The sequence below is a fragment of the Macrosteles quadrilineatus genome, unplaced genomic scaffold (assembly GCF_028750875.1).
Source record: "Macrosteles quadrilineatus isolate MER2022 unplaced genomic scaffold, UCM_ALF_1.0 Scaffold_3__2_contigs__length_128488019, whole genome shotgun sequence".
In the NCBI taxonomy this organism is placed as follows: domain Eukaryota; kingdom Metazoa; phylum Arthropoda; class Insecta; order Hemiptera; family Cicadellidae; genus Macrosteles; species Macrosteles quadrilineatus.
In genome coordinates this window covers 81,482,851-81,507,637 of record NW_026542596.1, presented here as the reverse complement: position 1 = coordinate 81,507,637, position 24,787 = coordinate 81,482,851, and the positions used below count along the sequence as shown (strand labels likewise).

Here is a 24,787-nt window from a genome sequence, read left to right as displayed (position 1 = left end):
TAAATGACTATAACATACTACATTTTTATCAAAATCGTTCGGCCATTTTTGGGAAAATCCTATTTTTCCGTTATTTTATGGGATTTTATGGGAAAATCCCCATTAAAATAAAAATTTCTAAAAAGTAAAAAAAAACTATCAAAATTGTAAGGACCATAACATACTATGTTAAATCAAAACCGAATTTTTGTCTAAAATCCTATTTTTCGTTATTTTATGGGGTTTTTATGGGAAAATAACATAATTTACCATAACTTTTGAACCGTAATTTTTACAGATTTTAGATTTGTACCATTTTGTTCAGAATTTAAAGGGCTACAACATACTAAATTTTTATCAAAATCGATTAGGCCATTTTTGAGAAAATCCGATTTTTCCGGTTTTTTATGGAAAAATCCCCATTAAAAATCAAAATTTAAAAAAAAATGAAAAAAACGCCTGGAGATACCATGGGTTAGAACCTACATACTAAGTTTCATCGAAATCGGACCACAGGTGTAGTCTCTAGCTCTGTACACATCCAGACACACACACACGCAGACATCACTTCGAAAACCACTTTTTTGGGTCCAGGGGGACCCAAAACGAATATATATCCACTCAAAACTCAAACTCGAAAATTTTGACGAAAACAATACTTTCTCCATATACTATGGTATAGGGGGAGAAAGTAAAAATAACAATTAATTTTCCTTATTTGTGTTTTGTTTTACAAGTATACATAAAATAAACACAATGGAACACTTTATATTGCCAAAATAATTTTTTACTTGTTTTTAACTATGCGGATATATCTGCTAGCCGTCCGCGGATGAGTAAAAAAGCAGCGGATATATCCTTAACCCGTCTTTGAAGATATAAACAAGACAACGTTAGGCAATAAAGAACAATATGTAAACAATAAATAAAGACAACGTAGTGTTGAGCAGTAGTGTGCAATAGTATAATTGTTACAAAAAAACCTGCTAGCGTATTAAATAAGTACTAGAGAACCCGTGTGGCTCAATGAGCCGCATAGTATAAAACATAACGCCGAGGAAAATGTTATGCTTAAATTCGAGTAATTTTAGTTACATCTTAGAGTTGTTTAAACACTTGTTAGAAACTAATTTTAAATACCTCTATTTGCGTCGCCATGGCTCACCTACATTATTTCTGCTCTCAGTTTTAACTGATAACTTCTGATGAATGCTAAACAATCTGCTTCAATTCAAGTTAACATGCTGCAACAACGTTTTTCCAGCATTGAGAATTGAAGAAAACTGTTACCTTACTGATAACCTGTGTTAAGTAATTTAAGTTGGGTAATTTTATTTCTTTGATTTGAGACATCCGCCTAATCAAACGAATTTTCGCCGTAGAGAATCCTGAAAAGTGGGGTTATGTCAACCATTTCATGTGCTCCATTTTTTACCCACAAACTCTGGGCTACCAACTGGACAGCCATAATCTGCTTTGATTAGGCTAAAGCAGCAACACCATTGAAAGTTGGTTAACGTATTTCAACGTGTTGTCTTGCAGTCACAGTATATGCCCCGCATCTGAACATTCTCACGTTGTTCAGTGGAGTTTCTCTTAATACCTGTCCCAAAGCTTTGAAAGTGTCGAAATAGGTCCATTCATTTGTCGAAATAGGTTAGATACCTCTTGCAGCTATAGGATTTGGATAGCAATTTTCATTTTCTCTTTTTGAACAGCGTATATTATTTGCCTCTCCTGAATCATAAAAATAAACTTGACCGAATACATAAATACTAATTCCTTCACTTATATTTGGTCTAATATTGCCACTAAAATTTTCAATACTAAATTAATTTTTGAAACTTCTTATTTTTGACTTGAAATGACTGGATTGTGTAGGTGAATTCAGTCAAAAAACTTTTTATAAGTTTGTCCGAGGAACTGGCAACATAACCTAGAAGTAAACAACCCATTTGCGTTTTTTCTCAATTGAAGTAAAGCGAGTAATACAAAAGTTTACAATAAAAACATAACGTCCGCCAAGATTTGGTATAATCTTACTACTTTAACTTATCATAGTCAAGGCATTAATATAGTTTGTACTAAATGTTTTGAAATATCTCGATCAGTCAGTGTCAGAAGTAAACATTTCTCGCATATGCATTCGTTTGATCTGACATTAGGCAAGTTTACTTTACCACCGTGACAACACTATGTGCTTCGATTATTTTTTCAATTCCAAAGTAAGTTGGCTGCAGAACTGGCAAATATTATTCATCTCACCAAGTGAATGTGTATCTGGATGGGTATCTGTTAGACCAGACCTCATTTTTTCTACTCTCCTCATACGCATAAGATATATTATTATTATTATTAATTGTCTCCTCCTCCCGTTTTCAATATTTCTTCTTTGAACTTGAGGCATTTTCTGTTCTTCCAACAAAACTAATTAACTGTTTAACTTGGTCTTAACCTACTGAATATTACAAACATTAATATTTACCCTCAAAAAGCTAAATGAGTTTCTTTTTATAAACAGCTGTTTTTTGTTTTTAAATTTGTTGTTTTTATTTTTGTTTTTTAAATGTTACATGTATTTCTTATCCCGACCTTTGAGAAAGTCTCACGCCCTTAAGAGTAGGAATTTTACAATTCTAAAACCTTATTGCAAAACTTTATATTGAGACGAATCTTTTGACACCTTAAACGTTAAAATTGGTCTACAAATAAGGGAGGAGTTGCGTTAACAAAAAACGGCTTCAAGTATTATATATATAGATAGATATAGATTATGATTAAACAATGACAACAACAGTATTGTTAGTACTGCCCATTCTTGCTCTAGTGAGAAGGTAAAAGTCTTTCTCAAGAGAAGTTTTAGTCTTCACAATTTGTCTAATTTTAATTTTGCATGATCAGAAAATAGTCAAAATGCATAATCGATCAATCAAGAAGACTTTTACACTATGGGTTGAAATAAACAAAATTAAAATAACAATTTTATTTATTACTTAATAAACTTAAAGTATTACAATTATTTACAAACCCCTGCGAACATTCGTGCAATGTTGCCATTGCCTGCTGAACACCTCATCACATTCAATAAAAAATATCACATACACAATCAATAATATCCACAGTTGAAACAAATTACTATTAACATATTTCAAAGGGAGATTTACAGATAGGACTGTTTCTAATAATGTGAGTAGTAGAGGTGGCGAATCTGGAGGTTGTGATAGCTGTTTACGAGACTAGAGGTCTTCTAAGCATTGGCTGCCTCGTAGTATTTGGACTGCTTCTGTTTCAACACCGCCTGGACACACTTTGCCATCGTTGACGACGCTCGACTGATTGGATCAGTCATGTAGAAGTCTTCCAACTCTTTCTGTTTTACATCTAACGGTTTACTGTCCAATTTGACACCCGCAAGCTGAAAAAATTAATGAAATTAATCCAATGCATTTAAGATTATATAAAACCATGATCTAAATTTAAATCATGACTACTTACTATCATGTTTACTTAGAAATTATAGCGGTAAGTTTTCTTAGAAATTTTGATTAATTTCAGTAACTGATATCTGATTGTAGTCTTAAATTGCAAAAAAAGAATTTCTTGTTGTTAATGATTAGTTAATGATTAATGGTTAGGAGTAAGTGTGCATTTTCCATATTTTTTATTTGAACTTGAAATTTGAGGCCTTGTTGTATATATTTAAAATATATTCTTCTAACACTATTGTTAACTTTAAACAAAAGCCCAGAAAAACAAACTAGTCATGTTAAAGGTTGAGGGAACTCTTGTTGTAGACATCACCTAAGTAATTGAATGTTCTAGACTGTAATAAATGATTTCCTGTTATTGCCAATTGGCGATATTCTACTACAAGATTGTGTAGAGTAATTAAACTATGCACAACTACCACCATTAAATCATGAAGAATTGAACATCATTATTTTAAGTTCAGTACATACAAGTTTTGTGGAAAGGTCCACACAAATTAGTCAATCAAATGTAGTGATTACCTTGGCGAGTTCGGAGGCTTGCTTGAAGTAGTTCGCATCTTCTGCCTCACCGTATCTTGTGAGGTTGGGGGAGACCTCCTCTAGTCTTGCTCTTATTTCGTTCAATGTGTCGTAAGGCAACTTGTAGCCCAAAATCTGCAAAAATAAATAAATTCAATAAAGAAATGTAAGTGAGGAGTGTTTGATTATGTTAGTTGTTCATGAAAAAAATAACTCTGTCACTACAATCAAAACAAAATAAAATACAAATACAAAACTTGGAATATTCCAGAAGTCTCAGAATCAGGATCTTACCATTGTCATTTGTCAACATAACATTGATATAGAGGATGTCAAAGAACATGGGAAATACAGTAATATGAAAGAAAAGAGTACCATGCACCATTTAGTATAATACTACATCATTTTAACAAATGTTGAAAGTTAGATTCGTGTTTGCTTATTTGTGTGCCTGTGACAGTTATGTAATTAGAGTCGGGACCACGTAAGTTTGCAGTTGGTGGCAGCCAATCACAAGACAAGGCTAGTACGACGTTGCCACATCACCCGTTGACAACACTAATTAAAATATACTAAGCAATATTTTCAAATCAGCTGGTATTATTAGATTTGGCAACACCGCACGGTTCTCATTGGTTCATTCAAAACCATATGGTAAATAGGCTCCTCCCTCAACTGCAAACTTACATGGTCCCGACTCTAGTGTTTATGCTACTCTGAAGTTGCCACATTTATGGTAAAACATGGTCAACTGACTTCTACAAGAAGTTAGATTACATGAAAAGGCAAAATAGTACTGTCATATTAGTCATTTGTAGTGTAATTCACAGGCATCAACATGGAATTTAATGTTCTTGTCTATATCAAGTTTCATATTTTCTCCAACAATTAATATGTTTAAAGTGACAAATATTTGAAGTCCAGCTCCCGGTTGCATTTGTGAAAGCTGGCCAGCTATTGGGACTCTCGTTTGTCTACAGACATCACTTTAGGTAGGCCTAATGGATTTTTTATTTTTTTAATATTGTATTTTTGTTTCCTAGCTTGCCACTACAATTACACTACTACATTATTTACAATGGGATGAGAAGTCAACTTGTGTTGGTTAGTCTATGTTTAATAAATCAAATTAAATATATTTATTTCCATTCGGTACAATAAAGTACAATAGGATAGTTCAGATTGCATTTTACAAATTGTCATGAAGCAAATTAAAGTAGATGTAAATATAAAATTAAACTTAAATTGTACAATATATAGAACAAAACAACTAAACAAACAATTTCTCCTTCAAGCTGGCCTGGAACATCAATAACAGATAAAATATAAAATAATTTCTGATAACATCATATCTTAATAAAAACAGTCTACTATACCAGAGTATACCACCTAGTATTTATAAATTTAATATTTTGAATTTTTATCAGTAAAAGTTTTCTAAAAAATAGTGAGTCCATTACATCGTTTTTGGTAAAGATGGCTTTAGGCCACGGTTTTAAAGGATTTTTTTATATTGGAGCTGCTGTTAGACAGATCAATTACAAAATCCTTAGAAACTCTTGAGTTTATTATAAAACGCCTACAGCCCCACACTGACAGTACTAGTTGGTTTACCTCAGACAAGGCTCGGATGATCTTCCAGTCCTCGCGTGCCAGGCCCGGAGGTGTCACAGCCACCAGTGTCTGCTGAGCTCGTCCCTCTGTGTTGACGTAGGACGCTTGTTTCTCCGTGTAAGCGGCTGCAGGCAACACAGCGTCTGCCATGCTGGCTCCCAGGTCTCCGTGGTGACCCTGCAATGAGCAGAGGTTAGTGACACAATCTGGGAGGCGAGCTGGTCTAGTGGTGAGGAAAGTTAGGATTCCAAATCCTTAAATGTGAAAACTTTGCTTTTTAATCATTGTGATTCAAAACTCAGCAATAGCCACCTAAATAATAAAAAATTAAAATCACCAAAAATGAACTATAAACAAAGAATTTAAGTTAACATCCATCCCATCCATGCTAATTTTTACAGAAATGTTCCTTAAACTTAATCTGTAGACTATTGCCAACTTTCTCAACTGCATAGCTAAATGCTGCAGTGTCCCACCTGGTAGATGACAAATGTTTCCTTGGGAAGGTCGGAGCGTGTGATGGCGCCTTCGTCAGCCCCGAGCAGGAACAAGACCCGTGGAGGGTTGTTGCGTATCTCCGCCACCCCGGGGTGGTAGCCGAGGTCCAGTGCTGCCACCTGGGAGGCTACTTGGTGTAGCACATTCAATACCTTCCAGTTAGCTCCAGCCTGCAACAATCCAGACACATGTCAATGTTCTTACAACTAAATATAGTGAAAGGGAACTTTATCATCTTTAAGGCTGGGAAAAATATTCTTCCAACCAACAATTGAATTTTGTAAACAATTAAATTTAAAGGAATTTGATAGAAGATAAAAGAGCATATGATGGACTTATGTGGTAAAAAATGACTTGTAATAGAGACCCAACACCAAAACTTGAAACTGAGAGTTGGGGCTTCACATTAATGGTATCTAATGTCTAAATTTAGAACAGTAGACTCCCTCTTATCCGGACACCTTTTAACCAGACATCGTTTTAACCGGACTAGATTGGCAGGAAGTGGGCAGTACTGAAACGTCTGTTCTCGAGGGAAAGATTTGAGACCAGTGATCACGTGTCTTAATACAATGCTCTCCTAAATTTAAGTAGAATATTACAGTAAACAGTCCGTTTTAACGAGTTTTTGGGGACGTCGATTTAGACGGAAACTCCGTTATCCGGACTGGCCTCAGTCCCAAGGAGTCCGGATAAGAGGGAGTCTACTGTAATTCTTTATTTTGACACAACTGAGCCATTAATAGTTTTATTGGAGTACTTAAAGAAATTTATCAACCTCAAAGACTAGAAGAGAATTTATCTGCAATAATGGGCAATTCACATATCAACTATTTCTTCCTCCATTGTTTATTTTGAAATAATAATTGTGAGCAGATTTAATAACATGTTTTCAAAACCAGATAGCTCCCTATCGTTATAAAAAAATAGTTAAAAATAGATGCTATGAAATTATTGGGACAAAACTAGCCAATATCAACACCATACATGCGTTCTTGAAAGTAATTCTTTGACTATCGATACAACTATACATTCCATTACTATTTCAAAATTTTTGCCAGTTTTTAATCAAAATCGTCGTAGTTGATGTGAGCCACCGAAAGATTGTATTGATCTAAACTACTAATTTCTGTCGAATTCGAATGTTCAACCCTTTTTCCAAGTCAAATTAATGGAATGACTTATTGTGAGCTATAGCAACTGTTATGACCTATCGACTAGCAACCAAAAATAAGGTAGAAATTAGAGTTTTAGACACTACCGGTAGCGCATTCTGTGACTGAATCACATAACTATGTTAAATAGAAATTGGCAACAGCTGGTCCATATAGGTGGAATGTCAACTTAAGTATCCAATAGTCAATGGTAAAACACACATTATATCAGGCTACAATTGTACAACAGTATTGACAGGGACTCACGTCTGTTTTGGCAGCCAGTGACAGTGCCAGTTGTTGCGCCAGCGCCAGCAATGCTGCACCGTCGGGCCTGGTGAGCTGTTGAGCTCCCACCACTATCATTGGTCGTTTGGCTGCAGCTAAGGTTCGACTGAACTCATGACTACCATTAAGCAACTTCTCCAGCACTGATGGTGAATCTCCCAAGTGGGTGTAGTCATAGGTCAGGTTCACCTGAAAACATACCAAAAATCTGAAAAGGAAGACATAAAGGTTTAGTTAGGAGTTAGGAAACATTTTCACCGTATTTTGATATTTTTGCAAAAAAAATCCAGCTTTTAAATTACTTAGTGCAATATTTCACTTTGTATGTATCTGTAGCCTAACTTAACAATTGGACGTGGTCTATAACTGTATTATTGTTCAATCGACCAAATAAAGAATCTTTTATCTTGTATCTTAGTTGAAATATTAGCTGAACCCTCAAATATTTGAAATGATCGACAAGCAATAATTAGACAATTTTCTACTAAATTAACCAATAAAATTACAATAGCCAGTGCTTGATTTGTTAAAAATGAGGTGCCGGAACTGTAACCGGTGTTTAATGTGATTAGTACCTATTTATGCCAATATTTTCATCTTTTTGAAAGAGAGATACTGGAACGCTGTTCTGCCACAAATCGAGCACTGAGAATAGCTATTTGTGTGTTAAGAGCACAAAGTATATCATTGCCGCTCGAGAACTGCAGATGGCCGCATGAAGCTTTAGCTCAGTGTGGCCATCCGTTTCGAGAGCAGCAATGACTGTTTGTGCTCATAATATTAACAAGATTTTCCAAACACCACAATTAACTTATCATAACACACAGATTAACGTTTTAGTTTTATACAAAATGTAATTTAGGTTATGTAATTTGCTTACTGGATATTAGTGTTTCTTTTAGAAACGTGAGAATGAATAAAGCGGAAATGTGCTATTTTGCGTAGTGTTTACAGAAGTGGCTAGCTAATCATTTCCATGCAGTGATAGGAAAAATATCTTTACCTAGCTACCTTACTATGAAATCACGCTGTGTTCCCAAGTGACATACATTTCGTTAAGAGATAAATCTTATTTTAGCCAAAAAACATGACAGTGCTTCATATATCAAAAAAGGATTTGGAATTATGTTAATAAACAACAAACATCAAGAATCATACCTTGGGTCCGATCAGAGCCACATTAGCTTCATTGTGAACATAAGCTTTGCGAATCCTTGAATTGAAGAGGGGAGCCTCAAACCTTGGATTGGTTCCAATAAGTAGAATCCAGTCAGCCTCTTCTACACCTGATGGCACAAACAACTAGTCAGGCTATTTGACAAGAAAATATAAACACAGAACAACTAACTGTCAACTTAAGTTTGTAGTAATATTTACAAAATTTAAGGTAATCTGGGAACTATTATGATTTTGAGGTATCTTCTAGCTTTTTAGTTCTGAGTAGTTAAGTTATAGATATAAATCTTATAGTATGAAAAATTAGTTTTATCAGGTTGTTTCGGCAAAGGAGATGGTGTTCAACTAGCTACCTGCTTGAGACTGCTTGAGTCCAGAAGCTAATAGATACACAATACACAAGTCACAAAACATAACAACATAATACTTATATTTCCTAATATAGGACTTCTTCCGAGAGTATGATTAAGAGATGTGTCAATTAAAGTTAAAATCTCGAATCGGCCACTTGGCTTTCCTTCGAATCAGTTACCTATCTCAAAGATTTTAGAGGTTCATCTTGACACTAACCATTCACTATATGGATGTATTTTTTGCTAGAGATGAAAAATATTATTACATAGAGTTTTCTTTTTGACTACGATTTGACTTTTTTATCGTATATTATTCAGTGATACTTTTCTTGTGAGTGGTAGTTTGTTGCATATAGGTTAGAAGGGATAGTACAAAAATCAAGATTAAGGAGGTTTTGACATGTGAGAAGAGGTGGAGGAGGAATAAGACTGAAAGCAAAAGACATATAAATGTGGAGAAAAGAAGAGTGGAGGAAGAGGAACAGTGGGAGGAATGGAAGAGGATTTAGAGGTTTTTATAACGTCCAGACTGTGATACAAATTCAAAATATGCATCAACAGAATGGTAGATCTATTGAGACACTGACTCACCAGCAATCTTGTTGTTGAGTAAGTAGTTACTACGTAGGTCAGTGCCAGAGCCGTCGGTGGGGAAGCCTTGCTCCGTACACAGCTGTTCAGAGCCCAGTCTGTTGACCAAGTCTTTGAGTGCTATCAAAGCCTCTGCGTCCGCCAAACCTCCCGCGACCACACCCACACTGTCTCCAGCACTCTGTACATTACCAACAAGTGTTTAACCAGAAGATCCTAAATCTTTAAAAGTAAGATAGTGTCAAAACCACATTTTTGAATGACTCTTTAAATTGTTTGAAATTGCTTTTTTTGAAATATTAATTTGAAAATTTTCCCGATTTCTTGTATTATATGTGTGAACATTTCGTTGTCTTGGCAAAGTCTCTTCATTATTTTTTACATGTAATAGGCTACTGTTCTATAAATATAAAGACCAACTTATTATTACAGTAGTTTCTCCAAACAATTTTTTCTCAGTAAAAAAAAAAAAACATTGTTTTAAGAACAGAAATTTTGGAACCAAAAACCCAACTCAAGTCAATTCTTTATGTAATTTTTGTCATAAAAGGATTTTGTCATAATTTTTGTTACATTGTTGATGATGTTGAGTTTTGTGTCTGAATAGTAACTTTTCATGATTAGCAATCTAACCCTGTCTTTGAGTTGGAGGGAACCGAGACATAAAATATGTACGTAAAAAGAATTGAAACTTTAAACATCATGTTAAAATACCTAGTATTACTGCAGTACTAATGTTAACACAATACTAATGTGTATTACGCAGTACTAATGTGTTACACTGATATTAACTGGTCGATGTTCTCATTGTGGTACAAACCTTGAGAGTTTTGGCAACAGCTACCAGAGCGTCTTCCCACTCCACAGCTACCAACTCTCCAGCAGAGTTCTTCAGCATGGGAGTGATAAGCCTCTGTCGCTTCAGCCCATCGTATGAAAACCTCGACTTGTCTGACAACCATTCCTCGTTGATATCCTGCAGAATAAACCATGTGTAAACAAACAATTAAATTTAAAACATCTTTCAGTTTTGAAGAAATGATTGTGTTTGTGTAAGAAGAATCTACAGATCAATTGAAAGTTGGGAAGGTTAATTGAACTTCCTTTGGATAAGTGGGTTAGGTAGCTACGATGAAACAGGTTTAATTAGTATTTCTGTGTGGCAAAGGAAGTTCTTGTATGGTAGACCGTAGCTAATCCTGAGATGTTTGATACTCGAGTCGTACTATAAATTAATAAAATATTTCAGACTACTAAGATCCTATACAAATAGAGTCGACATTTTTTTAAAGCAACCTAAATCGGCTGTTTGATATCCTCCAGCGATTTTTTAACTAAAAACCTGAATTAAACTTGGAACTTGAATGTTCACCTACATTAGATATTTTTAACTGTTCAAACTATCAGTGCTATCCCAATACTACAAGCTAAATTTTTAAGCTGAGCATTTCAAATCAAGCAGAGTCGCTCATTTTGTAACAAAACTTTGGTTTAAATTTATATCTTCTCATTTTTCTTGATTAACCTATATAGACTAAACCCTCTAAATCTGCATTTCAATGTAAAAAAATATATTTCATGATTGAAATAAATTACCGGTATTTCAAATTCTTCTTCATCATTATGCTGTAATTTAATTTTCACTTTGTTACCTACAATCATGTGCCCAAAAAACAAAGTCAATTGTTTCAAATATCATTAAGTTTAAATATTGTTCTTTTTGACAGCGGAGCTGAATCTCAGAACATGTTCATTTACCTACTCGGTGAACCCAAATTTAAAAAAAATAAATTAACAGACCAGTTTTCTTGGGCTGTATCACACTAAAGTACCTACTTGAAAAACATCAACTTTACTATACAACCTCTTTGTACAATACATTTCGACCAAGAGAAGCTCCAATATTCAAACATTTAGGCTACCTTTTGTTTTATGCCAAACTGAAAGCTTACCTGATTGGTGGAATTGGACCAATCAGATTTGGTCTTAGTTCACCTTTACAATTTTCATGAAACTGAGGTCTAACATGTCATAAGTTTTTGCCTTGTAACCTTAGAGGATCCCATTACATCTACATTACTTACTCCAATGTTGCTTTTGAATATTCTCCATTTAACCTTTCAAAAATTTTCAGAAACAAATTCAAGTAAATGATACATGGACAATTGCTCAGTTAAAATCAAATTGAATGATTTAACTTTTAACCACTCACATCGTTCACTCTGGGCAGTATCCGCATGACCTCGCCTGTGCGTGTGGACACTATGATGTTGCTGCCGACCGCGTCCAGCACGTCAATGCTCTCTGTCTTGCGGGTCTCCCAAGGACGAGCCGTGAAGCTGTACGGCTTGGAGGTGAGTGCTCCCACGGGGCACAAGTCAATGATGTTGCCAGAGAGCTCGGAGAGGAACATTTTCTCAATGTACGTGCCCACCTGGAAGCGTTAAAATCGGTGTTAGTAGTATCATAGTCAAAACCTCTTGGAATTATTTTTTTGCATATATCTGGACATGAAGTACATCACCAAGACATGAAGATACAAACATTCAACTATAAATTGATTTGATCTATAACGTAAAAATATTTTGTATGCCTTCATTTTGGGCCAATTCCACGTTTCTGACCCTGAAACGAAGAAAGAGAGGGAATGGGAATGTTTGTGGGTAAAACTTGTGTTTTTTTTTTTAGAAATTGCTATCTGAAATTGATCAGAACTTAACAAAACTGTGAATTGCACTAACATAAAATGTAATAAAACTGCCGTAGCCCTAAGTGAGCTTACAAGAGACTTTGGGATTCTTTATTTCCAACCATTACTATTTTTATATTTCTTCCGAGCTCTCTAAAAGGAACTTGACTGTTGACTGTACATAGCAGTCCGTCTTTAAAAAAGATAAAGTAAAGTTCCTAGGAAGATAATAGTAGAAAACTTAGGAAGACGATCTGTACTGTGATATCTAAGTCATAGCAGAACATTCCTAGAATATGTTGTTATTCAGTACAATGTTAAGTATACTAGTCTGAGTTTACCTGCATGTCTGACCCTCTGCCGGTAGTTCCAAGGTCGTCGATGCCAGCGACTTCTGAGGCGAACCTGATGCAACGAGTGCAGTGGATACACCGAGTCATGATGGTCTTCACCAACGGACCAATGTCTTTGTCCTCCACAGCCCTGAATACAGACACAACACAATTAATATAACATCAATGGCATTAAAAAACAATTTTCAGACAACCTAATAGCTCAAAGACAAATATTTACTAGGTCTAGAATTATTTTCCTCACTTTAAAATCAAACCAGCAACATTTGGATTCAAAGGTGAGCTCCCAAACCACTCAATTACTCAAAATATGAATAAGATATATGTGGTAGATGTTTAAAGGGTGAAAAATACCAAGCAACAAAATTGTCAAGTTTTTAACTCAAACAAATCATTAGAATTGAAAGAAGCAGATACCACTGGTTCCATAGCATGATAAATACTGTTGATGAACCTATACACTTGTAAGTTGTAATGTTGTTTTAATTTATGGATTCATACCTAACATGTACGATTTTTCATCAGTCACTATTTCCTTAGCTAAGATAACACCGAAAATGTTAACTGATTATTTCTATGGTTTATGAGGGCATGATCAGTGATTTTGAACATGTTAAGATCCCAAAATGTTGTTTTATGGATGTATACCTACTAAAAATATTAACACAAAAAGATTTTTAATTTATTCATTAATTACTTGAATGTGTAATGTGTAATTCATGTGGAATGAGTAACTCAATAACTATCTACACTTTTGTCACTGAAATTCAATACAAAATTATAAAAATTACAAATATATCTTTTTTTAACAGATATTTATTTCACAAATCTACATACACTGTAGTTTACACAATACTAACCAATAAGTTTTTGATAGTATTTAAAGGTATCACTTTTTGAACTAACATTGGGCGATTTTCTTGTGCGTTCGAAATTTGTCGCTAAAATTGCAGCCATGTACATATTTTTGTCTATTTTAATGTAGGTTGTCTTCCTGGTAGCTAAAAGCATGTAGTCGGGAACAAAAGTCTTGCCTTGTTTAAGAGCATCTAAACCAAAATAATGAAAAGCACCAGCTTCAAAAGTCAAACCTTCGTTTCCTATTTTTACTTCCATTTCACCTTCCAAAATCATCACAAAATAATCAGCAGGGGTTCCCAGATTATAGATGATATCTTGACCCTCTACTGTTAAGTATATATCCAAGTTTAGTAGAGTTCGAAGAACTTTTGGGGATATAAAAGAGTTTGAGAACACTTCTAGCCCAGAGAGAAAGTTAAAAATAGCCAACTTCAAATTAACAGATGGTTTAATAGGTTTTGGCATCTTTTTATACAATTTGGCCATATCAAGCTCTGTTTCCAGTTTTCTTTTGATTCGATTGTCGGAGTATTTGTCTGTTTCATCATTAATTTCCATCTGAAGAATCTCTTCTATAACATCTTCAAAAGTGACCAAACCAATTACATTTCTAATTTCTCTCACAGTGCTATCGTCTTCTCGTTCGCTAGTGTGCATTCTAGTAAGAGTTCGCTTATTTCTGGTATCTAGAATAAATACCATATGGCTTCGGCTGTCTTTGAATATTTCAAGCAGTTTGTCGACTGTTGTACCTTTTGGAACATAGTGGCATTTAAGTTTACCATTTTTAACCATAACTTTTACAGGAACTCTGTCTTCTGGATCTAGTAATGCTAAATCTTTAGTCAACAAAATGTACTGAATGTTGGAACTATCCCCCACATAAATGGGGATACGTGAATAACCCGATGCTAAAATCAAAGAAACAGTCTCAAAATCCAAAACAGCAGTGATAGGTAGCTTAAACACGTCGTTTAACATTGTCATGATGTCTTCTACTGTTTTACCACTTAACCTCAAGGTGCCGGAGATAATATTCACCTCATCTGTTGCAAGTTGTGATAATGTTAGAAGTTCTTGCAGTCTATCTTTGCTGTAAGTCCCTAGCAGAGACTCTTTACCTAACAACTTGTCCAACAATTTCCCCAGAGGGTAAGATATCGGAGCTGTTACAAACATACAAGCTTTTGTAATATATATAGTGTTTGCTCCTACAAACAGTGGGTATGTTGTGCAAACAGACTGCGGAAGAATCTCACAAAGTAGTACAATGATGACTGTAGTCAACAGTACAGTTATCCAATCGGAGAAAAACTGATTAGCAATGACTGTAGAAACAGCATTGCACAATGTTGCTGTAATTAATATACTGCAAAGTAGGTAATTTCCACAACGACGGACTGGCAGTATTATCTTGGCATACCTTTTCTCTTTTGCGGTCCCAGCATCTTTCAGCAACTCCAACTCTATCGGGTTCAGGGTGAAAAGTCCGATGTTCAAACCGGACATTATGCATGATAGCGTATATGACACCAAAAGAATCAAAGCATATACAATTGGGGTGAAAAAAGGTTGATAAACAAAAAATTCCAAACCACCATCATTCTTGAATGCCCAGTTTTCACCTTCATGTTTGGTGCAGATGTAATATTGAATCTCAGCAAAAGTGTTGCCAACATCAGGTGTAGTGAACGAGACGAGTGCTACGTTGCGGCCTGTGTTTTCCTCCACTTGAAAGTCTATTGGAAATACTTTATCACAGATTTTATCATGAGTATAGCCTAAGCTCATTTCTGAAGAAAGATTTCTTCCATATACATAAAGTTCTTGACGTTCGTTAGCGACAAAGATCGGGATTCCTTTTGAAAACTGAAGTGACTGACCAGCTTGTTCACATTTGGCTGTCGAGATACCCATCAAATCATAATAATCCAATGCTGTTTGAGCAACAACTGGCATAAATTGAAATGAAACCATTTCGTGAAGTTTTGTAATTTTTATAAATTTTAAACTGTTAAATAACAATTATTCAAGGTTAGAAACTTAGAAGATAGTAATTTATATATTATTATTATAATGTAAATAAATTGTGCAGCTTATTTTGACAGCAGTGATACAATACATTGATACTAATGCAGTATAAGGACTGAATTGGTTAACATATGTTTAGAAAAAGGCAGAGCATTGAGTTAAATATAATATGTAGGAAACTGTGAAACTCATAATAGTATTAAAACCTGAAAAAATATAATTATCCATTTAATGAACCAGGGGGAACTCGTAATTGATGTTATAGCCTATGCAATTAAAATCTATTCATTCCATGCAGATTATAATGGACCATTTACGATATATACTGGCTCAAACCCATACTAAAATTTTTCAAAAGAATACTATAAAACACCAAATTTCTCTCAAACTCTTGTTATAAATTCCACTTATTCCGAGCTATTAAATTTGTTACACTATATTTAAATGGGTGTGGCAAAATCTAAATTTCTTCCCAAGCCATTTCCTGTTTGAGAACAGTAGTTTTTAACCTATGGTTGTTTTTTTTTTCTGAAAAATGCTAAACAGTACATCCAAGTTTACATCAGTTTTCAAATAAATTGTTAAAACATATTTTGTCACCTCAAGCCTAACATTATGTTGTGAACTCTGTTATAATTGAGACTTTTAAAAATGCTGTAAATATATGTATACAAATCCTTCTGGGAAAAAATATCTGTTGACAACGATGACAATTTTTGACAAAACTAGCGTTCTTTGTATTGTCTTTGAACTTTTGTTTTAAACACTCATTGTAAATTCTGATGTAAACACGTCTTTAGGCGTGTACAAACCATTGACAAACACAATTCTTTGACTAACAATTTTAAGGTACATGGTAATGGCAAATGTTATTTTTATTAGACCTAAGAAAAATAACAGTTTTGTATGGAAATGTATACTACTAAAATATTTCACAAAGTAACATAAGGGACGGATTAGGAAGTTGTTGGAGTCTTTAAAGTCTAAAGTGAGACTTCTGTTTTTAAACATTTAAATCCTGTTTAGAGCCTACCTTGACTAAAAACTTTGTTTTACCTCCGCCAATCAGCTCAAAAGTTGTAAAAACATTTGAGCTGGTTGACAAAGGTAAATAAGATTTTTTAGTTACATTATAGCTCAGAGGCTAAAACATGGATTTTAAGCCTATATTAAGCTGTAAACATTCTATATAGAAGGCAAAAAAGAATAAGACTCTTAAGCAAGAACTACTTCCGCTAAAAGCCATATGATTTTTCACAAATCTACAAACCTTTTTCCTGAGAATTCAATATCGGTGAAGCGGCTGCGATCGCTGCCAAACGCCATGCTCTGGTCCTGCAAGTCGCACTCCCCTCCCTGGTCACAGATGGGGCAGTCCAACGGGTGATTGACCAACAAAAACTCCATCACACCCTCACGAGCCTTCCTCGTCATGTCCGAGTTAGTTTTGACCCTCCAGCCCTTCATGACGGGCATCGCGCAGGCTGCCACTGGCTGTTAATAGAATTGCAAAGTGTCATATAGAAATACAAGAAAGACATTTAGTCCACCCAAGTGCCTGAGTCAGTGTCAAACGACTAACACACACAAAGTAGACTTCTCATCCCATTGTATTTTTTTTTTTTTTTTTTGTCTAGTTCATGTACATTGGGCGCTAGTGTCAAAAACATTTTCTTTCTATTATTTAGGCCTATTTTGATTTGTGCTTTACTGTTTGGTTATAACTAGGGGACGAGTTATTATTATGATTAGACAGATCGTATTATTTAGCTAAACAAGGTTTTAAATGGCTGAAATAACAAGAAACAAATTGTAAATAAAACGTGACCTCTGCAGTACACCGTACAGAACTAACAATAAAATTGTCGTCAGCTATTTCATAAAAAATTAGAAATCTACTAAGGGAGTATGTTTCATCTATTGGTCAAACGTTCTAGTCAGCTTTTAAAGTAAAAAAAAATCTGGGTAACCAGATTAATAAGATTCCAGCTTACTTTGGGAGTTGGTTTCCAACTTTCAAATTAAGGAATATGTAAATTATTGATTTTAGCTAGTAAGCGCACATAGAGTGAAAAATAGAGATAATCTTGGTTGTTCCATCACACAAGTATTCATATCCGTATTATTATAAGGCATTTCAACTAATTTACAAACAATTAAACTAAATAAACCTATACCATAGGAAAATAAGATCATCTTACAATCGCGACAACATTCTTGATTATTTTCTGTGATCATGACAAGGGCCGTAATCATTTCTTGTAATTCCGGCAAAATTTGTGATGATTTTCTATGATTGTGGCAACGTCCATTGTTCGTGACTCATGTTTTTCAAATGCCTTAAAAAAGAGAAAAACTGTGATTTTGGCTATTATTCGAGCATTTAAATTTCCTCGTTCTTTATAAAATTCTTATACATTTCGCAGAATTTTTCTAGTCGTAAAAATTCATGTACAATTCCCGGTTTTCAGGTCAGCTGAATTGTCCCGAGGAAGTCCCAAACTTTTCACTTAACCTGTTATACAAGCATTGTGACATTAACTGTTCCATAATTCTAGTTTTAAGAATAACCAGGCAAAGAATATGTCAACAATCTGTTTACGCTAGGCTACCTTAGGTGATTTCTCCACTTCCACGAGGCACATTCGACAGTTACCAGCGACAGACAACCTCTCATGGTAGCAGAACCTGGGGATCTCCACTCCCACCATGGCAGCTGCCTAAAAACAGTCATAAAGGTGGCTTTATTTTAACACTTTTAATTTTATTGAAATTTCACATAATTGGTGTCTTTAAATGAGTTGTTCTTAAAAGATATTAAACTTTTTATATGAAATGTAAAATTCATTAGACCTAACTAAACCAGTGATATATACCAAGTTAAACAAGTAAAAAATACAAATTAAAATCGAAGGTTCTGAAGAAATATTCTTACCTGCAATACTGTTGTGCCTGGATCAACCAAAACTCGCTTGTCATCAATGAAAACTTCTAACTTTTCCGGAGCACTTGTAGATGTGGATCTGGCGGAAAAGGTTACCCTGATGAGGGGCAAAGCCCTGCTTAGCTGTAAACGTAACATCTGAAACCACATTTTTATTGTAAATGTTCATTAAAATTAGACACAACAAACATATGTTATTGAAATTGAAAAGGTTACATGAAAAATACAAATATTATAAACAAAAAGGGTTCAAAAGGGTTATAGGATTTTAAAGTAATTAAAATGAAGGGAACAGGAGACAGGAGAGATAAACAGGAGAGGGCAGACACTGAAATTGAGTTCCGCCCGATGTCACCTTATTTTGCTCGCAGGCCTACTCTTTTTTCAAAGATTTGACCTAGTTATCAATGACACGTTTTACTTAAAGGTCTGGGACAAAGCATTGAATAAGTTGCAAATATTATAAATGTATCATAGGCCTAAGTTTAGGCCACTTTGTTTTTGGACAACTCAAAAAATATGACTGACTAGCAACAGTGCCCGTTGTGGTTAAATACAATGGTCTCTAGTAAAATAATGGTTATGAAATCCATACACCACTTTACTCACTGATATTAATGGTACACATAACATTATAATCACACATTTAACATAAGGAACACACTTGAAACATAAATGCAAATTGTTAACAACAACATTTAATCAAAGAGAAATTAATTTGATAACAATATAATAATAAGCTGTTGAATTATTAACACATGTTTTGCATGATTAGATTATGCGTACTGGTTAACCAATTATTGCCATCTATGTAAATAATTGGTTTTTTCTTTTCCGAGTCGGGTTAGCTCTTCTACCCGACGGGTTTTTTTATAATTTTGGCCTTAAACTAAAGGTATGGACGTACCGCAGATTTGCCATCAAGTATCGGCATTCAATTTGACGTATATTTCGAGTAATGCACAAACTGCCTCCCTGTACATTTCTTATGGGAGTTAAATTTGGTTTTTTCGTGTTCAATGTTTCGCAGGCGGGCGATGGTTTAAGGGGGGGGCTCTTGTACCTGCCCGATTTTCATAATTTTGGTCTTAAAATAAAGCTATGCAAGCACATATTTGTCATCTAGCATCATCATTAATTTATCTAATGTATTACTCGACGAAAGAATTTTTTTCTCTTCAATTAAAGATGTATTCCAGCAGTTCTAATTACATTATATATTTTGGTCTAAAAACCTTAAGTGAAATACCAGCTTTTATTTGAGCTATTGATTATTGAGATCGGACTACCTAAATCACACTGCTGAATCACGAATCAACGATAAATACAATCGTTTTAGTGCCTATCTGCAATCAATGATACGTAACTCTATTTTTATTTAAGTTATTTTATATGTCTTGGTCTTAAAATACTTCAAAGGCTTTCACTTGAGATATTTTTAGTTTTAATCAGTTAAGTTCAAGATACTGTATCGCTGTATCAGAAAATATAAATTTGATTATATCTTGGATATGGAATTTAATTTTAGATACATTTACTTATTTCTAATTACGTTATTCTATTTGTTTTGACCTAAGAACCTTCATTGAAATACCAGCTTCCATTTCATTAAAGCACACAGCTAAATCACGACCAACACAAATTGTTCAAAAAATGGAGTTATTTATCATCGATTTATAGCCAAACGATCTTTCTTGCAACCTCAACAGTACTTTCATAATTATTTGCAAATCTTCACAGATTAGGCTACCCAATGACCTATTAATTAATAAAATCGGTTCAGTAGAACTGTAGATTTAATAGTACAAAGTTTAAAAACAACATCTTTCATTCAGTATTTTCTCACTACTATAAACCTGGAGGCTGCTTAACGTTTTTGCAAATAACTTTGAAACGGCGAGGAAATCGACCAAATTGGAAAATGATATTCTGAAAGAGAATAAAATTTCCTACTAATGACTATTGTGAATTTCCTGAATATACTCAATAAAGGCAGCCAAAAGTTGGCTACAAATATAAAAATGAAAATATAAACCTGGAATAAAAGGAGTTTTAAATGTATTATTTTTATTTTTTATTTTTTTACCTTAAATACCTAATAAAATCCAACTTTCATAATTATTTGCAAATCTACACAAATTAGGCTTTCCAACGACCCATTAAGTAACAAAATCGGTCAGGTAGAAGTCTAGATTTAGTTGTACAAAGTTTAACAAAAATATATCTAATTCAGTATTTTCTCACCACTATAAATTTGGAGATCACTTAGATTATTGCCAATATCTTTTAAATGGAGGGGAAATCGACCAAAGTGAACGTGATATTCTGAAAGAGAATAAAATTTACTACAAATAACTACTATGCAATTCTTGAAAATACTTAATAAAGGCAGCCAAAAGCTGGCTACAAATAGAATCTTGAAAACAAAAAACTTGAAAAACCCAGTTTTTAATGTATTTTTGTTATTTATAATTTTTCACCACAAATATTTAATAAAATCACAATTTTATAATTATTTGCAAATCTACATGGGTTGGGATTTCTAATGACCCATTAATTAACAAAATCGGTGCAGTAGAAGTCTAGATTTAGTTGTACAAAGTTTAACAAAAATATCCTAAACTCAATATTTTCTTATTACTATAAATTCGGAGGTTGCTTAGCTTTTTTGCAAATAACTTTTAAATGGTGAGGAAATCGACCAAAGTGGAAGGTGATATTCTGAAAGATAATAAAATTTCCTTCAAATTGATACCATGCACTTCTTGGAAATACTAAGAAAGACAGCCAAAAGTCGCACACAAATAAAAAGTGCGAAAAACACACTTTTTAATGTATTTCTTATGGAAAACATGTTTTGTTTTCATAAATCACCATAAATCATGACAAAAACAAACTTTCATAATTATTTGCAAATCTACGCGCATTAAGCTTTCCAACGACACATTAATTAATAAAATCGGTCCAGTAGAACTCTAGATTTAGTTGTACAAAGATTTTTAAAACTGAATTATATATAGAATAGATGTTTAGTCAAGTTGTCTTTGTGTTTTTAGTAGGCTATTCCTATTATAAATGTCTTTGTTCTTAACAGTCTATCTGTAATTCTCATCACTTGATCATATGTAATATGTAATAATTGTCAACCTATTCAGTGAAAATTATAGTTTAAGTTTTAGACAAAGGCCTACATTCTGAAACTAGGCCCTACTTCACTTTAAGCCTAAACTAGTTCGGTCGCTTAGAAAGCGACCTCCTCCAGCATTGGTTTAGCATTAGCGCGCAGGTCGTTTTCTAAGCGGCCGAACTATAGTGGGTTTCCTGCTAGGGCTCATTTAACACCATCACTGCTGCTCTTTACTTTTTTAGTTTGATGGTTCTCTACGGTACGAGTTTTTCGTTCTGGTTGTCTCTTTAAGTCCAGTTAATGACTTTTTACCTTTTCTTTTTCATTTTCATTTTATACTTTTTACACCCAGGGGATTATGAAAAAGTTTTATAACGCTGTAATGACCCGAGTCAACATTGCCACTAAACATCAAGTCACACACTTCTTCACCAGAATTGATATCATAAGTCACAATTAATCCAGCAATTTTCCTGAGTACTCAAAATAAATAGTTACCTGGTATCGTTCACTGATACATTTTAGTTCCATGTATCCAGAGTACTCACCATCTCGAGAAAGTAAAATTTGGTAATGCTGAACGTCAACCAGAATCTTGCATAAGATACATCACCTACGTTAACATTTTTGTATGCTTCTCACTCATTAGCAATTTTCTGTACAACTTTCAAGCAGATTTTCCTATTTTTGTTCTGGTGTCCGTAGAGAATTTAAATGATTTGATCGAAACAAAGTTTCTGTCCCCTACTATTATTATTAGGCTATTTCAAATTCCATACTCAAGCTTTTTAAAACTTAATTGCAACATTCCTTCAGATCACTTCCCAGAAAAACTAACACATTATTCAGTTATTTAAGTAGGTAGTTACAAAAAAGATTGTGGTATAAAAAAGTTACCTAGGCCTAAGACAGTTTTCCTTGTTTGAAATCGCGTGTTCATAAACGGGAACTCCTAGATTAATAATTACATACTGAAAGTGAGGTTATAAATATGATGACAAATATTTCAACGCAAAAAAAAATTAAACAGCTGACTATGATTCATACTTAGGCTATAACTGAACTTAATATTCTTCAATAAGAATTGTATTGACCCGACATTTGAAGGGCTGTAGGTCGTAAACCTTAGAAAACACGAAAATTCTACAGAAATTCGAAATTCAGCATATCTACGCATTATCCCTTTAAATTTGACACATACAACTGTGTATTAAAGATTAATACCTACATCAACTAAGTGCTATAGTGCAATAGTGCTAATTCACCCTAAGAGGGCAATGTTGTAATAAAACATAATAGGATTCCTTTAGAACAGTATGCATTTCGTGTAGGCCTAGACTAAATTTGTTTTAGGCTAGGTACTCTACCCAATTAAACGTGAATGTGTTACATTAATCCACAAAAATAAGAGTAAGTATAAATCCTGTATATCGGTTTATTTGACTTTCATCTCATGTAAAAATATTCATTCTGGCCTATTAGACGTAATAGGCCTAACTTAAATGGAAATTTAGCCTACACCACCTTTTTCAGTTGGTTCAGTTTGGCAAATTAATTTAAATATTACACCTAGCAATTATTTAACACTTTGCACTGAATAAAACATTTTAAAAGCTGTAACTGGTGATAGCCACATTGAATTAAGTAAAAATAATAGGAACATACTTACTTTGATTAGCAACACAATTCAATAATATCAAAGGAAGGTCGCCATTGACCACATAAAACATATGTTTTTGTAGCAAAGCAAGCAAAGCAGACTAGACTCGGTGTGATGTCTGCAAAATGTTGCTGAGTCTGGAGACAGTTTTTAGATTATTGTACCTAAAAAAAAATATCCCAATCCAAGTGTGATTGATTATAAGGTGTTGTTTATTGCATCGTCTAGATTGGATTATCATAGATTTAAAAAAATCTGATATTGTGTACATATATGATTTTTCCATCCGTATTCCCTTTATACAAGGAATTAGACGGGTCAGAAATAATCTAGGGACATACCGTACATATAATTTTGCTACTTTTTCATGTTTTCAGAAGGCGTGCAGCAAACCAGAGACTCACTAGTCACATGTGATGTTAAATGTTAAAAAGACATTAATGTGATGTCTGCAAATTTAATGTTTGCAGAATGCTGAGTCTCTGGAGACAGTTTAGATGATCGTACATAAAAAACTATTCCATGTGTGATTGATTATAAAGTGTTGTTTATTGCATCGTCTTGATTGGATTATTATATATTTAAAAATCTCATATTGCGTACACATATGGTTTTTCCATCCGTAGTCATTTGATACAATTAGTCGGGTCAAAAGTAATCTAGTGACATACATATCATTTTGCTACCTTTTTCAGGTTTTCAGAACAGAAGCTAACTTCCCACCTGGGGCCTATTGCATAAAACTACAAGTTACAGCTTGTAACTTGTAATTGACATTAGATTTGCATTGGGCGATCAGCTGATTTACTAATAATATTAGTTTGTACTTTATTATGAAATGGGCCCCAGAAGTAAACTTCCACCATGGTGGGGTCCCAGATTATCGACATTCCAAATTATCGACACTGAAATAGTCATATCTTGTCGACAGTGTCGGTCATATGAGATGCCAGTTTTTAGATGCAATGTCGGTTATTTGGGATGTCGACAAGATGCGACACAGTTGTTATGTAAGTTTTCACTTTTTATCGACACTGGAATGTCGACAAACAAAACAGATCGACAAAGAGTGGGAGATCCAAATTGAAGGCGAACCTTACTTGCTGAACAGCTCAGTTGAGTAATAATTATGAATCTACAATGAGAGTCGCTCCTTTCGAATCAGACTGTAATAATTCATTTTCGATCAGTTTAAATATGGTTGTCGATCATATGGAACCCACCAAACCACCCTTCAGAAGTGCCTCCCCTGTCATAGTGTTAATGTCATAGAAACTTGATTTCACCTTCTTTTACTACGGTCCTAAATTTTAAGGGATCTTATTTGATTTTATTTTTGTAAGGGAACGGCCCAAACATCTGGTTGTCAAGCACTATATGACTGATCTTATGTGAGATTATTCAATATTATATTAGTCATATCATATATTATATATTATAATATAATATATATTATCTG

General features: G+C 34.1%; 1 protein-coding gene across 1 annotated transcript; it reads right to left on the bottom strand.

Moving 5' to 3' along the window:
* Positions 1–2,947: 2,947 nt before the first annotated feature.
* On the bottom strand, positions 2,948–23,418 carry LOC128989739 (NADH-ubiquinone oxidoreductase 75 kDa subunit, mitochondrial-like). Its single transcript, XM_054411765.1, has 14 exons — positions 23,338–23,418; positions 18,533–18,679; positions 18,210–18,317; positions 16,868–17,091; positions 12,694–12,835; positions 11,876–12,097; positions 10,484–10,639; positions 9,664–9,844; positions 8,702–8,829; positions 7,523–7,732; positions 6,080–6,271; positions 5,604–5,780; positions 3,990–4,124; positions 2,948–3,394 (listed from the first exon to the last, which is right to left on the bottom strand). Exons 2-14 carry the CDS (start codon positions 18,677–18,679, stop codon positions 3,227–3,229), a joined length of 2,190 nt encoding a protein of 729 aa, XP_054267740.1. The 5' UTR covers positions 23,338–23,418; the 3' UTR covers positions 2,948–3,226.
* Between the last annotated feature and the right edge of the window lie 1,369 nt (positions 23,419–24,787).

What these genes read in the sequence shown, in the direction of transcription:
- LOC128989739 (XM_054411765.1), bottom strand. Translation starts at nt 18,679, where the DNA reads ATGTTACGTTTACAGCTAAGCAGGGCTTTGCCCCTCATCAGGGTAACC. An exon ending in ATTGAATTCTCAGGAAAAAG is followed by an intron (nt 12,836 to 16,867) that starts GTTTGTAGATTT and finishes GTCTGTATTCAG; the next exon opens with GGCTGTGGAGGACAAAGACA. An exon ending in AAACATTTGTCATCTACCAG is followed by an intron (nt 5,781 to 6,079) that starts GTGGGACACTGC and finishes TGCTCATTGCAG; the next exon opens with GGTCACCACGGAGACCTGGG.